Genomic DNA, 16,829 nt, shown 5'->3' with positions numbered 1-16,829 from the left:
TCCCACACACAAATCAAAAGATTATTTAAATTAATCCTTTTGGACTTTTAAAGATTTAAAAAAGTAATTTGAAACATTTGAAAATTAAAACTGGACTTTGGAAGGCTAGAATAATGTGACATTTTACATTGTAAATCAAAATTTTAATTTTGATTTCATAACGAATCAATTCAGTTCTCTAGTGAGAATTAATATTTGAAAGTACCAAGATTTACTGTATAAAATATATATGAAATTGTTCATTGTGATAAATGAGAGTAGGCATTTTGATCCGTGTAGGATATCTTTAAAGACTTCATCTTTGGGCAGCTGAGACTATCTGGGTTCGGATCTCAGCTCTGCTGTTTATTGCTTTGGGCTCTTGGGAGGATTCTTCTCTGGGCTTCAGGTTCCTCCTCTGTAAAATGGGATAATAGGGTTGTTTGAGGATTAAATGAGGTTAAGGCCCGTAGAGCATTTGGAAAGGGGCCTGGCACTTAGAAAAGTGTTAAGTAAACTTTACCTTTGATTTCTTAAAAACTTATAATTGTACTGTATTAATAAACGTAATCTAAATAAGTTCCTGAAAACTTCCCAACAGTTATACAAATAAATGCGGAAACAAACTTATAGCTGTCGTTGAACCTGTGTACTTTCAAAGTGCTCCGCCTTTTTATATACATCTGTTTAATAATTAAGCATCAAGCCTAAAGATTTTATATTATGTAGGAGGAAGGTTAGCTATGAGGATTTTACTTGGCGCTATGAATTGAAAGATTATTTAAAGCGCAGAACACATTACAACTATGTGTGAAGCACTATGATTGTCAATAATTTCTCATATTTTAACGATTTCAGCACAACTGAATTAAAAAAGAAATGTTTATTATTTAATCACCCTTCTCCATCCTCAGTATTAAATCCATTTTAGTTATAATCATGGTAACTAAGATGTTGAAATATAAATTTATGTCACAGTAAAGTTGAAAATAAACTGAGAACTTTAAGGGAGTAAGGAAAGAGGGAAACTTTTAATTGCTTGAAAGTATTTACAGCCTGCTGTGTGTATCTTGTGTCATTTATTTGCCATGTGTAGTGCTGAAAAGTGTCTTTTATGTATAGCTGCCTTGGCTGTCGAAGAGCTTGGCTTTGAGCGATTTCATGCATTAATTCAGTAAGTAACGTTGGAACATTTAAAATACTTACCTTCTGGACACATTGCCATTTTAAGTCTGTTTGTACTGTGGAAAGGTAGTTAGATTTGTATGCTTGAGGATTAATTTGTTTTCCGATTTCAAAAAAAAGAATAATTTGTAAATGTGTACTTAAAATATTCTGATTCCCAAATTAACTATGGAAATATACCCTTTCATAACATTAAAAGCTTTTTCATCATTATAATGAAAAAATCATTTTAGCTTAATGTTTCTGTCTGACTGAATATAAAGATTTCTAGTGTGATAAATGCTTGCATTATTATTTATTGTTTGCCAAAATACGCTTTCTATAATTTTCATTAAAAGTGCCATATTTTCATCAGAGTATTTAAATTTTTTGTTATAAAATAAAAGGTAAGGGATAGCTATGTTGATAGAATTACAGGTGGCATTTGATTTGAAATATAACATCATGTTAAAAGAAGCCACAAATGTACACCTTATCCTTGGTGTTCAGATATTTGTTAAATAATTTTCAGGCTTTAAAAAGTCAAGTGTTCTTTGTTCTTAACCATATCCTAGAAGACGGCCACCTCATTCCTTAAATAACTGTATGATCATTGAAGAAGTTGTTGCCAGACAGTTCGCCTGAGAGATGAAGAGGTCCCTACTATGTAGGCATTCTATTTTAATGGTATCTATTATAGATGGTGACAGTTGTCAGCAGTAGCTTTTGCCTTTAATGGCTAAATTTGTATTTGAAAATTTGATACACTTACAAAAATCTCCTATTTGTATGTATGCATTTTAATGTAGAAGACAATTAAAAATTTTTCCTATTTATGAATGTAGTCAGTCTCATCATGTTGTTAATACTTAATTCTTTTCCCCCTCCCCAGAAAAAGATCATTCAGAAGTTTATCAGAATTAAAAGATGCTGTCTTGGACCAGTATTCAGTGTGGGGAAACAAATTTGGAGTATTGCTTTTTCTGTATTCTGTGTTACTGACAAAGGTTTGTTGAAGAAGATACTTCTTCTGTTTTTTATTAGTTTGAGTTTAGTATTTTTCCTGAGGTGAAGAGAAATTTTATTCTTCATGGTGTTTCTAAATCTCAGAATTAAAATCTCTTATGCTGATAATGAGGAATTGCCTTCTCTTTCTTCACTCATCTGTTACTTAACCACTTTCCAGCTTTCACCCATGATCTTCTGGACTGCGGAGGTTATCAGTAATGTTCTAATTATGAAGAACAGTCAGTTCTTTGGAATTTTATTTTCTTTGATATTAGCAGTTTCTGGCACTTGACCCCTTAACCCCTTCTGGAAGCTCTTTCTAAACCCCACTCCCTTCTTAACTTACCTGATACATCACTAGTTGTCTTTCTGTAATGCCTCATAATTACATTTTTGCTTATAGCTTCATTTCCATCTTTTCCTGTTGTTTACCTCTTTTATTCTCTCAGCTTACCTTTATGTGGTTAATTCCAACATGTACACTTCCAGTCCTACCCTTTTCCCCAAATGCCAACCTCACATCTCTAGCAGCCTGTTAAGTCTCAGTTATCCTGCTAGATTTGCTGTATCTGAAATCAGACTTCATTCATTTGACAAATGTTTATTGGGCATTGACTCTGTGCTAGGAACTAAACTTATAATATGGGATACAGTTTTTTTTTAAATCATTCCTCTTCAGTGTTGTAAACAAACAAAAAAAGTGGACACATTAATAGTTACTTCCATCATGGCAGTGTGTTTTGGTGTTTATTTGTTTGTTGCATGCACAAAGCATGGTGGGAAATAGGTGAAGGGATGCCAAAGTTCATTTGGTGAGGTCAAGGGCAGACCTTGTATTGTAGGGATCATTTGATGGATGAGGAGAAGTTTTCTGGACGGAATAGCTGTGGGAAGATATTCCAAGCTGTGGGAACTGCAAGTATAAAGGCATACGATTATGCCTTTATAATTGGGGATATAACACACATTTGGGAAACTCTAAGTAGTTCAGTATTAGTGTAGCATAATATACCAGAAAGGCAATTGTGGAAGATGAGACTGGGCATTTACGTAGAAAAGACTCAGAATATGAAGATCCTTGTATACTGTGCAGAAATACTTAAGATTTCCTTTCATGTGGCCAAACTCAGAACAAAACAAAAATTGTGAACAATGGGGTAACGAGATCTTTTTGTTGATAAAAGATTCTTTAAATTGGTATCAGAGTTGTACTGGAGGGGGTTGGTGTGTGGAGTACAAGACTAGAGTCAGGAAAAAACGGAAAAGTAGTTACTGAAATAGGTGAACCTAAGCCAGAGCAGTGACCATGGAAAAGAAAAGGAGCATGTTTTAAACTTAGAAATTGTAACACATTTAGGAGAATATATAAGAGAAAGAACTTAAAGTACTTGGTAGTTCATTAGCAGTTGGGGAATGGCAGTCATGGAGGTATCTAAGATGACTGGTTTCTTATGAGTTCATCCTGACCGTTCAGTATTCTCCCAATTTTTTATGCTCAAAAATTTTGATGCCTCCTCTGTCCCTTGTCCTTTACAGCCAATAAAACCATCATGTCTAGTTGTTCTCCTTGAGCTGGTCTTTAAAATGATGAGCCCTTTCTCCCCAGTGATTATGTCATTTGTTCATATTATTCATCATGGCTGTATCATAGTCTGTTTTGTGTAGTTGTTTACAAAGAAGGCCAGTGCAAGATCTCACACTTGTTTGTATCCTTCTGTAATATTTACACAATCATTACTATTTTGATTACTGATTATCATCTCTTTAATTCTTAGAAATGGCCTGTTATCAGATAGAACCAAAGGTTGAAGTTAGGTGAATAGCACAATGAATGGCAGTTTATCTTTGTCATTTTGGAATTGATGGAGTTAAAATGCCTAGCTCTTCTTGTACTTATCCAGTATCTAGACTTCAGGGATTTGGATGCTCTTTTGGGGGGTTACAAATATCTGAAAATTGGCTTTCAGGAAAAATAGGAAGCTTCCTGCCCCCCTAGTCTACATTTTATTTTGTCAGTGCACGTTTGAATTACCAATATGTAAGAACACACAATCAGAAGCAAACCTTCCATTTTCTTATGTACCAGATACACCTTTTGTGTATTTAAATTCATATCTTTATTAGCATTCATGTGTGTATGTATTTAGTGCCAATAAGTTTTTTTAATGATCTAAGAAAATACATCAGATGCCTTAGCAGGTATATTAGGTTTGAATACAGTTTCACCTGAAGTTAAGTGAGTGTTAACTTTCGGATACAATAATTTTCTCCTCCCTCCTCTTGAAGCTTAAACATTCTTTTTCTCTCTCTACTCCTTTAACCCACATACCAACATTGGATCTGTTACCTGTGTTCTTATGTGGAGCCCATGGAAGAAAATAAAAGATTCTTAGACTGACTACTACTCACCATTATCATCTCAAATGCACCCCCCATTTCAAATCTGGGTAATTCTTTGGGAGAAAAGTTAATTAAGTAATTGTGTTTTATTAATTTATAGTATAAATTGATCAGTTTTTAAACTACCATAATTTTCATTTTTAGTTTTTAAAATAAGCCAATGAATTCTTGGTTTCTTTAGGGCATTGAAAACATAAAAAATGAAATTGAAGATTCAAGTGAACCTCTGATAGATCCTGTGTATGGACATGGCAGGTAATTAACTAAAATCTATTATTTCCTCATAGGGACTTCGGTTTTTAGGGACGTGACCTAAGATGAAACACTACTGGGTCAGATAGTTTTGTCTGTCAGTGCTAGCAGCATAAAGTCTAGGAACTTGAGCAGTCTTATGCTTTATGCAGTGTTTGCTTTAGGTATGAAGCGTTAATTTCCACTTTAGGTTTATGTGTGCATTGGATTTATTATAGGAAATATTTTGTTTTAAGATGACACCGGGGATATTTTAACAAATTCTGCTTAATATTCTGTTCATGAAATTTTCTAATAGATGAAATTTACTCATTTCGACTTAGAAATAAGTATACCCTTATTTGTAAATGCTTTCCTGCTTGGGTGAAAAAAAATTTTTATTTATTTTTCTCTGAGAATACCCTCCCTCTCAAGCTCTTTATAGCTATTTGTAGTAAAATTAATAACACAGTGATCGATTGTTAACTCACTCTAAAACATAAGTCCTTTTCTTGAGATCTTTCTGCCTCAGAGGTTAAAATTCACGTGTCTTCCATCAAACACAAATTTTACAATTACATCTGTATTTTTTAAGGCGCTTATAAATATTAAGTAAAGTGTTAGTCTAAGTATCATTTTTTTTTCATCCATTTAAATACGATGTCTTGGATAAAGTTGTTAAGTTTATATGCACATGTAGAACAATAGATACGATTGCGGTGATACAGCAAGTGACACATTTAGCAAGGTGGTTGTTCAGCAAAGTACATAAAATGAGAACTATAAGGTTTCTCTCTAACTTGGTTTTCTAAACAATGTAATTTAATGTAAAAAGTCATTATTTTATGCCTTACCTTAGGAATCATTTGTTTTGAATATTAGTGTATTCATATTTTAATTACTTTTTAATTTTTATTAATAGCCAAAGTTTAATTAACCTCCTTCTAACGGGACACGCAGTTTCTAACGTATGGGACGGTGATAGAGAATGCTCAGGAATGAGTAAGTATGTTCTTCATTGTGTTTATCTCGTTTATGATTAGTATTTCACTAGAATACAGTTGATGGTTAATTAATCTGTTTAGTGGCTCTGCGTTACTTAGAGGTTAAGATAAATGCTTTGTTATGGGAGAATCCCTTACAGTTTTCAAGGTGCTGTAACGTGAAGAGCATAGACTTTGGAGGCAGACAAACTTGGGTTCAAATCCCAAGTGTATGACTTGAGTCAAGTTACTTCTCAAGCCTTTAGTTTTCTCTAGTATAAAACTAGGATTGTAGGACTTCTTTAGAAAAAATAATAAATAGTCCTCTTAGTATACGTAAAGTTAGTACATATTTATCCAGTGGTATCTGTGAGTCTGGAACACTATTGCATTTTGCTTGAAATTGAGAATTACAAGTATTGTGATTTGAAATATTTGCTTTAAGAGACTAGTGGGTTTTTTCCAGTATTACTTTTAATGTTCGTAATTTCCTTTAAAATGTGGGGCACCTTTAAGGTTATCCGAGCATTTTAAATCACCATCGCCTCCATTTCTGGCCTTCATCATTTCTTGCCTGTAGCTTCATGTTGTTGCCAGGGATGTTGGCATGAAACCCCTTTGGCCAGGCCGTCCAGTAGGCAGGGCTGACACACAGCCCCGAAGAGATTCCCTTTGGTTTGTTCTTACTCAGTCAGCCTGCTTTCATTCCTACTGAATAGCTGCCGTGTGCCTCCTCTTGAAGTATGTGGTACAGAACAGAAAGCATCATGGCTCCTGTGGTTCACAGGGAAATTTATTTTTTCTTCTATAGTTAGATAAAACTGTCACCAACTGACAGAAGCAAAGATTATGATTGAGAAAATAATAGTTACTGCTTTTTGCTCCCATTTAAATGAGTGAATCTTGATCTTAAATTTGAAGTGCTCTCAAATTTTAGAAAGACACATAGTTAACAGAAACATGAAAGAATACAATATTAAGGGGAAAAAATCAGTAAAAATTAATGAATTTCAAAATTAAAAAGCACCTTAACACAATCCAGCCTTTCATTTTACTGTTTAAGAAATTTAAGCGCTACCCTTCTTTCCTACGTTAGATAATATATGCAAAATTATCTGAGTGATGAGGTTAGAATGAGAACCTAATTTAGGTGATTTCTGGTAAAATTCACTGACAGAAAAAGTAGCCAGGTTATCTTGCTCTATTTTTTTTTTTTTTTTTTTTTTTTGGTAATTGAGCCCATCGCCCATCCTATTCTTGAGCCCGCATTCTGATTGATAGCTGAAAGTATTTAATCCTGCTGGTTAAAGGCATGTCAGTCTCTCAAGTCTCCCATAGGCTCTTCTTCATGCTGTGTACTTCCTTTACAGGATATTGGTCAATTATTCCAGTTTAGGTTCTTGATGTGTACTAATTCATACTTTTCTGTTTCTTGAAATATTAGCTTTCAAAGCTGTTGTCTTGCTGTGGATTTTTTTAAAAGTATAGTTTAAATATCAAAACTAAGCAATAACTTTGAAATAATTATCTTGGAAAAGAAAATAGGCAGGGTGTATTTCTTGCATTTTCCCTTAATCGTTAGGAATGTTGACTTAAGGTTGAATCTGATTTCAGTCACCAAACTTAAAATAAAAATCCATACATTCATTCAGCATTTATTAGATATTTTTCTGTCTGACAACATGGGAGGAGGTTGTGATATATGTAATATACAAAGAAAAATTATAATTAAAGAGTTACTAGTTTTATAAATCTTTAGGCGAGCTGCTTTACTTCTCTTGGCTAATAGGGAGGTAATATCTTCCTCAAAGGGTTGTTAGATTGTAAAGACTAAGATTAAATTTCTAAAATGCCTCAGCTGGCCCATGGGAAGAACTTGGCTTTCCCTCAAAAGAGGAAAACAGGAACATGCACACAAATAACTATAATGCGAGGTAAAATGAAGCATGTTGAAATAAAGTGTTATACAATTCAGGGGAAGGAGAAAACCTTTGGGATAGGTGGAGAGCCATAAAGTAAGAGTTACCCTTTTAATGGGGCCACGTGGAATGAGAGGGAGGGAACAATATAGGTTGTGTCTCTAGGAACAGGGAGACAGATGAGTCTGATTAGAGCAGTGTATCTTAATCCCGACCCTGTGTTATCACTTAGGGTGCCTAAGAGTAAGTCAGTGCTCAGGCCCCAGCTGAGAATAAATAAACAAATTAGAATTTCTAGGTAGTGGGGTCTGGACATGGATCATTTTAAAATTACCCCTAGATGAGTTTAATGTGCAGCCAGCTTTGAGGAGACACGAGAATTGGCTTCTGTGAAGGAGACAGTGGGAGGGAAGATCGCAAACGTAGGGCTGGGTAAGAACCCAGAGGATCTTGATTTGAAGAAGTTTCAACATTAGCTGGCAGACGTTACGAAGAGAGTCATTGAGGATGTTTAAACAGAGCAATAACGTAAGACACAAGATAAGAACACTAATCTGTCAGCTTGTAGAATGCATTGGAATGGGATGGGATGACAAGTCGAAAGCTGCAGCACGTAGTCAAGACAGCTGGGAGGCAACGAGATGAAATAGGCATGGCAGAGGAAGAGAAACAGAGCCACTAGGATTTAGGTACTTTGTGCTAAGCAGTATGTTTTGAATATGTATCTTCTCAACCTCAGTATATACAGGTAAGAAAACTGAGGCTCAGATAATTTAGTAATCCGCCCAGCGTCCAACGGCAGGCATACACAGCTTTTGACCATAGCCAAGGCCTGCACTCAGTCCCCCGTAGTACATTCTCCTCCTGGACCACTCTTCCTCTGTGAAAGAGCCTACAGGAAAGTAGAATTTGTAGAATTCAGCTATGAATTAGACAGATGAGGGTAAGGTACAAATAACCAGTAGGTTTTCAAATAAAGTTTATGAATAAATGAACACGAGAAAGAAACATCATGGGAAGTCAGCTTTAAGTCACTGTATGTTTTGGTGACAGAAAACAATCCTTTTCCTCAAGTATTTCATTTTCTTTAAAGAGCAGTTACAACTGTTGACGATTGTTAAGAACGCCCATTATGCAGCAGTGACACACATTATCTTAACAACACCAAGCTCTGTTCTTAGTATTTAATGACTGTCTTTTTTTTCCATTTTCTCACTTCGTTCTTATAACTGCTCTATGAAGGTCATAGAATAAAGGAAAGTAAGGCACCGAATTAAGTATCTTGCTTCATCCATACAGTTTAGTAAACAGCAGACAACCACAGTAGTCTGGTTCCCTGCAACCAGCATACTTAATCATCATGATATACAGCCTCTTAAACTATACTTACCAGTCTTCAGTGTGAAAATAAATATGTAGGATGATGTGGAATAAGTTTATTTTATTAAGTTTCACAGTAGCCCTGAGAGGTAGTTATTTGCCTCATTTATGGAGGGAAGCTGAGATTGAGAATTTAATCCAAAGATTTTTGTCCATGACACAGAGTTAGTGAATGAGCTGTGCTGTGTCCCTCAATCAAGGCGAATGAGGGCTAGGGGGAGGCTATGAATTTAGCAATTAAAAGAGCAATTGAGATAGAAGCCATATCATAGGGAGTAAATATTTTAGCAGTGTAAGCAAGGAAATTTTGCTGGTGAAAGGATGGAAACAGGAGTTCACTGCCTGGTCAAAATAAGGCCAAGAGATGGTATACACAGGTATAGTTTTAAGGGATAGAAGTCACCTAAATTGTTTGTTAGAAAGGGAACTGCTTTTAATAGGAGAGATAGTAAATGGAGTCAAGAGTAACAGTGACCTTGGAAAGATGCACAGTTCTTCTAAAACAGGAAGAAAGAATGTGTTGAGAAAAGAAAAAGGCATTTTGAAATATGCAAGATTTGAATTGGGAGAACTCTTGAGAGTTTGAAGTTGCTGAGAATGAGTGGACAGAAAGTTAGAGGCATATAAAGGAGAGAAAGAGTTTGAATCAACTGCTGTAAGAAGGAATGTAAAGATGGATTATGAAAGAAGTTTTTAAATGTGCAATCAGAATTAAGAGCTGAGATGAGGTTACATAGAATTATTTAGAGTGGATCTAACCAGTAAAGCTTATAATTAGGCTTTTTCCTAGCAATAATCATCAGTCTGGCAGTGGGAAAGAAAATGGACATTACGTGTTTATCCAGGAAAGGCCAAGAAGTTTCAATGAAAGATAAATGGGCAGTTTTCTCACCTTTATTTATACAGGATATCAATGATTGATCTGTCATATATGTAATAAACATTTTTTCCCCAGTTTGTCTTTTGCCCCTAGTTTATTTTTTATGAACGTTTAGATGGTACTACCATTTGTGGCTGTTACAAACAATTCTGCAGTGAACATTTTTGTATATATCTCTCTGTTCAAATTCAAGTATTCCTGCAGGATAGAATCCTAAAAGCAGAACGTATGTTAACAAAATTTAGGCTTCTGGGTTTTTCGTTTTGTTTTTTTTAACTAAGGGGATTTATTGAGATGTAATCCAGATACCTTACATATCTCCCATTTAAAATGTACAAGTCACTGGTTTTAGTTATGTTCTTAAGAGTTGTGCAGCCATCACCACGTCAATTTTAGAATGTTTGTATCATCTCCGCAATACCCCTTGAACCCATTAGCAGTCACTTCCCCAAAACCCTTAGCAGCCATTAATCTGCTTCCTGTCTCTGTAGGTTTGCCTGTTCTGGACATTTCTGGTAACAGAATCATGTCTTTAATATCTGGTCTTCCGTACCAGCTTATTTCACTTAGCATAATGTTTTCAAGGTTCATCCATGTTTTAGCATGTACCAGCACTTCACTCCGTTTTATTGAACAATATTTCATTGTATGCTTTATACCACGTTTTCTTTTTTCGTTCATCAGTTGATGGACATTTGGCTTGTTTCCACTTGGTTGTGATGAGTAATGTGGTTAGGAACATTTATGTACAAATGTTTGTGAGAATATGTTTTTATTTTTCTTTAGCATCTTCCCAGGAGTGAAAATCCTGGGTCATATGATAATTCTGTGTTTATTTAACCTTTTAAGGAACACCTGTTAAACTTTGATAGATAACGCCAAATTACCTTCTAAAATTTGCTTTACCAACTAGAGAAGTATAAACTTAATGCTTCCAGCATGTAGGAGAGTTCCTGTTTTTCTGCATACTGGCCAACACTCAGAGCTCTCCATCTTTAATATTTTGTCCATCAGTTTATTGACACCTGGTAGCTTGTTTTGATTCATGTTTCTCTGATTCCTAGTGAGGCTGCAGTTGACCATCTTTTCATAATGTTTCTCAACTTTCAGTGTTTCTTCTGGGAATTGTCTCTTTCTATTTTTTGGCATTTTTTGGGGAGAGGTTATTTATTTTCTTTTATTTACAATTTCTAGGGATGCTTTATAAATTCTTCGTTCTTTGTGTGTTAAATCTGTGTTGCACATATTTTCTCTCAGCCTTTTCTGTCTCCTTTAACTTTGCCACTGGTATCTTTTATATACCAAAGCTTTTCATTTTTATGAGATTAAATCATTTGATCTCTTCTGTTATGGCTTTTGTTTTTAAATTTTTTCCTTGTATCTGTTTTATGTTTCTCCCACCCAAGATTAAAACTAATACTCCCTAGTATTTTCTTCAAATGCTTTTGTAGATGTTACTATTTTTTTTTAATGTTCAGCTCGTTAATCCATCTGGTTATTTATTTATGAGTGGTATGAAGTAGGGATCTACCTTTTTACTTTTTCCCAAAGAATTTCCTAATTCCAGTCAGTTCTCCACAGATATGAAACGCCTGCTTTATCAAATAACAGATTTTCCCATAGGTATGAGTCATTTTTTGGAGTCTTCTATTCCGCTAATCTATTTGTGAGTTCTTATGCCAAAACTACAGTTACATAGTTATATAATACACTTTGGTATTTATTAGCACGTCCCCTAATATTGTACTTTTTCAAATTTATCATGGTCTTTTCCATACTATCTATTCCAATTAAATGCTTTTCCAGCTTTTTAATTTCTGGTTTTAAGAAATCTCTAAACGTTTTGCTTGAGCTTACAGTACATTTGTGTATTATTTTAGAGAAGTGACAGCTTTACAATATTAGGTCTTCCCATCTAGATAGTTTTTTATATCTTTAAATGAAAGTATATATTTTTGATCATATAGTTCTTGAATTCATGTACGTTATTCTACCTCAGTTATTAAAACTAGCTTTTGCTTCTGCCATAGAGTACAAATAAAACTGCAATAGAACTAATCACTGAATTCATTCTTGCCCACGCCTCAGTCCTTCACAGTAACTAGCCTGGTATTTTAAACAGTAAATCAGATCATGATATTCTCTCACTTAAAACCATTCAATAGCTGGCTTCCCCATGCACTTAAAATAAAATCCAAACTTCTTAGCAGGGTCTTAAAATCCTTTTGTGGTCTGGCCCCTATTAACCTGCCAGATATCTTCATTTTTACTGTTGCCTGTATTTTGAGCTGAGGTTTTCTTTGATTTTATTTTCCCATAGATCAGTCTTCCCATGGCCTCCTTTCTTTCGTAAACGAATCCCATAGCGTTTGCGTACCCTCTCTTTTTGTATGTATTGTACATTATTGCTTTCGTATGTTTATTTGATGATTATTTTTATTTTAATGTTTTCTTCGTTTTATGGGATTGAAATAGAGTCAGGTCTTATAAATCAGAAACCCACATTCTTCGTTTCTTTTTTCTTTTGATATAAATCACTATGGCAGTCCTTCCAGGCATAGTTAATTGAAAGCTGATAGACTCAAGATACATAGACAGTACGAGAATCTAAACTCTGAAGATTAAGATCATTTTGAAATTTTCATATTTTTAAGTAGTTAATGTGAATTGCAGTTAGTGGCCAGGTGCTATACAAATTTGAAACGTATTTGGTTTATCAGAATTTATGTGAGGAAAGGTCAGAAGTGCTCCTTTTCTCCAAATTCTATTAGTTGTAAAAATATATTAAGTTAGCTGGAACTAAGTTGCCAGACAAAATGCAGGACTCCCATTTAAATTTGAATTTCAGATACACAATCATTTTTAGTGTAAGTATGTCCCGTTCAGTATTTGGAATATACTTATACTGAAAAATTATATTTTGTATCTGAAATTTATATTTAACTGGGCATCTTTGTTTTTATTTGCTAGATCTGGCAACCCTGGCTAGACACCAATTCTCTAGCAACCTGACTTCTCAGCAATTCGACAGACAGCTAATAAGGGGGTTTTAAAAAGCTCCTCACTTCAAAAATAGATTTCACAAAGTTTATGGCTCAGATGGCATGTACCTTTACCTATAAGTGAGACAACCAAGCCTTTTTCTGTATTGTATTGCTTTTTGGTTTAGGTATTCTAACATCCTTCAAGTCCTTTTTTTCTTTTTTCCTCCATATTTTTAACTATAGATTCTTGACCTTACTTACTCAAGGACCCTACATAATCTCACCCCCGCTTAAGTTTTCAGCCATCATGAACCTGTGCTTGAACAGAATCATGCTACTTGCTTTCATTTCTTTGTTCATGCGGCTCCCTGTGCCTGAAGACCTGTATCCCTCGCGTCTGTGCCTGTCCAGTCCTTCAGCTCGCACTTCGTGTGCCCTCCCTTCCCCGGGGCACTCCCTGACTCCCACAGCTGCAGGTCATCCATCCTGCCTCTGAGCACTTTGCCCTCATGGCACTTACCACATTCTACTTCGGTTTTTTTGGAGGGGGCGGAGGGGTTGAATTTTTTTAACTGTAGTAAGAACATTTAACGTGAGATCTATCCTGTAACGAATTTTTAAGTATGGTATTAACTGTAGGTACAAGATTGTGTAGCAGATCTTTACGACTTATTCGTCTTACATCACGGAAAGTCTCTGTCTGTGGAACAGCAGTTCCCCACCCCATCTCCTCCTCCCAGCTCCTGGCAAAACCACCCTTGTACTCTCGGCTTCTAGGAGTTTGACTATTTTAGAAACCTCGTCTAAGTGGAATCATGCAGTATTTCTCCTTCTGTGACTGGCATATGTCGCTTAGCATAAGGTCCTCGAGGTTCATACATGTGCACATATAATAAGATTCCCTTCTTTTGTAAGCCTGAGTAATATTCCATTGTATGGATATTGCACAGTTTCTGTATCCATTCATTTGTTGCTAGACACTTAGGTTGTTTCAGTTTCTCAGCTATTGTGAACAGCGCTGCAGTGAGCATGGGAATGCAGATATCTCTTTGAGATCCTGATTTCATTCTTTTGGACTAAATACACCGAAGTGGAACTGTTGGATCATATGGTGGTTCTATTTTTAATTTTTTTGAGGAACCTCCATCCTGTTTTCCATTTTAGATCCCCACCAACAGTGTACAAGGATTCAGATTCTACACACCCTCCCCGGCATTTATCTTTTGTGTTCTTGAGAATGGTTAGCCTAACATTGTGGTTTCAGTTTGCACCTCTCTGATGATCAGTGATGTTCAGCATCTTTCCATATACCGTTGGCCATTTTATGTATTCTTTAGAGAAATGTCTAAGTCCTTTGCCCAGATTTTTTTGTTTTGGCGTCTTGTTTTGCTTTCTGGGTTATTTGGTCTTTTGCAGCTGAGTTGTAGGAGTTCCTTATATATTGTGGATATTAACCCCTCATCAGATACATGGTTTGCAGAGAGGCTCTTTGCTCCTTCGTCTTCATATTCCCAGTGGTACCTTTGTATTCCTACACTGTGCTTAGCATTGTTCTTTTTCATACTCGGCACCCAGAGCATGTTTGTTAAATAAATGTAGTGCAGTTATCTGCTTTCCAAGTCAGCGTCAAGTTTGAAAGGCCCAAGAAGGACTTCTGTAGACACCCTGACAGTAGCGAGAAGTGATAGTTGGGAGTGGAGGAGAAGGCTATAGAAAAGCAAACTCAGGAATACAAAACTCTGCATTTAGGTACAGTGCCACTGACTGAATGGAAAGGTTGGTAGACAATCACCATGATTAGTCTTAAATGCTAGGCTAAGAAAACGAAGTTAGCCAGAAAATTCTGAAATGTAATGACTTAATTATTAGAATTTTCTGCAAATGTAAGCAGACTTCTTTGAGACTTATGAAGTCTCTTATAACTAAATTCTTTAAGTTTTAATATGAGGATAGTATATCCTCACTATAATTACAACTTTGTACAATAAATATTCTTAATGATGCACTTTAGCTATCAAAAGAAGATAAAAATTATAAGTACATGTCCTGTTTAAGGAAATAGGAGTTAACACATTTTTAAAAAGCTACCATTCAAACAACATACCTAAACATGTGATTACTGACCTAATCTGAACAATTCATTATTCAAGAATTATGAACAGCTAATTTGCTATATTTAGTAGCATGATATTATAAATGTACTATTCTAGACATTTGTTTACAATTCTAAGGAAATAGATGATGTAGTATCAAGTTGTAACACTAGGTGGTGGTAACTGATTTTAGAAATTAAAGTGTGAAAATGTTTCTTAACATGTATTCTTTGAACTTGAAAACATTTAGTGCTGCTTACATTTTGGAAGGAAGAGGAGGAAAAAATTCGAAAGGCTGTGGGACCATCGCTGCCAGGCTATAATTCAACAATTCTCAGAATTTTTGGTCTCATGACCTTTACACTATTAAATATAGTGAGGATCCCAAAAAGCTCTTGCTTGTTTGGTTTATAGGAAAATAATAATCACTGGGTTTTTTGTTAAAAATTAAGACTGAGAAATTTTAAAAGATGTATTCATTTTAAAATTACTTTAAATATAAATATTTTTAATTAAACTATCTTCCCAAATAAGAAAAAAATTTCATAAGAAGAGTAACATTGCTTTAAAATTTTGCAAGTCCCTTTAATGTCTAGTTTATTAGCAGACAGCTGGATTCTCATATCTGTTTATAGATTCAATCTGTTGGGAAATAACGTATCAGTTAGCCTCTGGAAAACCCCACTATACACTCATGAGAGAGTAAGAGTGAAAAAGACAATTAACGTCTTTTCATGTAAATCATTTCGGTTTCATGTAGTCTCTAAAAGGGACTTAGGCATCCCTAAGGATCATAACCAAAATTTGGGAACTATCACTATGTCTTCTCTGCCTGTAAGAAGTTTGTGAAAAAATACAAACTCTATGTATACGTGCCCTCTATTAATTTTGAATTTACAAAGCTTAAAGCTTAAGCAACAAGTTCCTGGTTTATACTATCTGGATGTTGTACTTCAGGACACACAGTAAACTATTTACAACAAAAGCAAATACGTTGATATTATTACATTAATTGATAAGAAAAACATAATATCCTAATAGGAAAATGGATGCTATATAACCAGATGGTAAAAAGGATGTAGAGTTATATATACATTGTGTTTACAGTGGACATAATTTTTAACCGGAAAAAAACATGCTTTTTAGAAATATGTGTGGACCCAAATTACTGTTATAGTGGTACTTGATGTACTTTAGCTGAAAGCTGTAGTCTGAAAAGACTTCATTACCATCACAGTTACATCTCTGATGTGGAATAATCTGTCTTTTCATTTTCTATGCTTTTTCTATTCTTTCTTACCCATTTCCATGATGTCAACTCTCATCTCTATGCAGGTGATTCCCCAGACTTTACATCCAACCCTAATTTCTCTTCCGTGTTCCTGAGCCTTACTTCTAGTTGTGTATCCATCTCTAGCTAGAAGTCCTAATGGCGCCTCAATCCTAGCTTGTCTAAAACCAAACTCATATTCTCTCTTCACGCCACTTTAGAACCTACTTCTTCTTAATTCTTTCCCTTAGTTAATCACCATTTATCAAGTTCCCCAGGCTAGAAACCTTTAAGGAAGCTTTGACAAATTCTTCACCCCTTAGATACATTGATTTATCATAGTTCTTTGCCATTTCCTCTGCTTTGAATTTTCTTCTTATCCTCTTCTTGGCCTGGAAAATTCCTACATATGCTACAAGATTCAACTCAGATGTTACCACTTGTGTACGCCTTCCCTAACACAGTAAGCAGATGCTTTAATACAACTATAAGATGTGTGTGTTCATATAAACAGAGAGCACAAGTTTTTTCATCTGCC

The 16,829-nt window shown here is 35.1% G+C and overlaps 1 protein-coding gene across 4 annotated transcripts in view; it reads left to right on the top strand.

The window, feature by feature from the left end:
• Positions 1 to 16,829, top strand: part of MINDY3 (MINDY lysine 48 deubiquitinase 3) — a 384,131-nt gene that overhangs the window by 311,555 nt on the left and 55,747 nt on the right. For all 4 annotated transcript variants that reach the window (XM_082845055.1, XM_082845054.1, XM_082845052.1 and 1 more), the window contains 4 exons: positions 1,102 to 1,153; positions 2,036 to 2,150; positions 4,733 to 4,806; positions 5,705 to 5,784. In XM_082845055.1, coding sequence (XP_082701181.1) covers positions 1,102 to 1,153; positions 2,036 to 2,150; positions 4,733 to 4,806; positions 5,705 to 5,784 — 321 coding nt within the window. The remainder of the gene's footprint in view (positions 1 to 1,101; positions 1,154 to 2,035; positions 2,151 to 4,732; positions 4,807 to 5,704; positions 5,785 to 16,829) is intronic.

Source organism: Leucopleurus acutus, assembly GCF_964270905.1.
Source record: "Leucopleurus acutus genome assembly, chromosome: 1".
In the NCBI taxonomy this organism is placed as follows: domain Eukaryota; kingdom Metazoa; phylum Chordata; class Mammalia; order Artiodactyla; family Delphinidae; genus Leucopleurus; species Leucopleurus acutus.
Note: the sequence above shows the minus strand (reverse complement) of the source record. Positions and strands in the feature narration are given on the sequence as shown.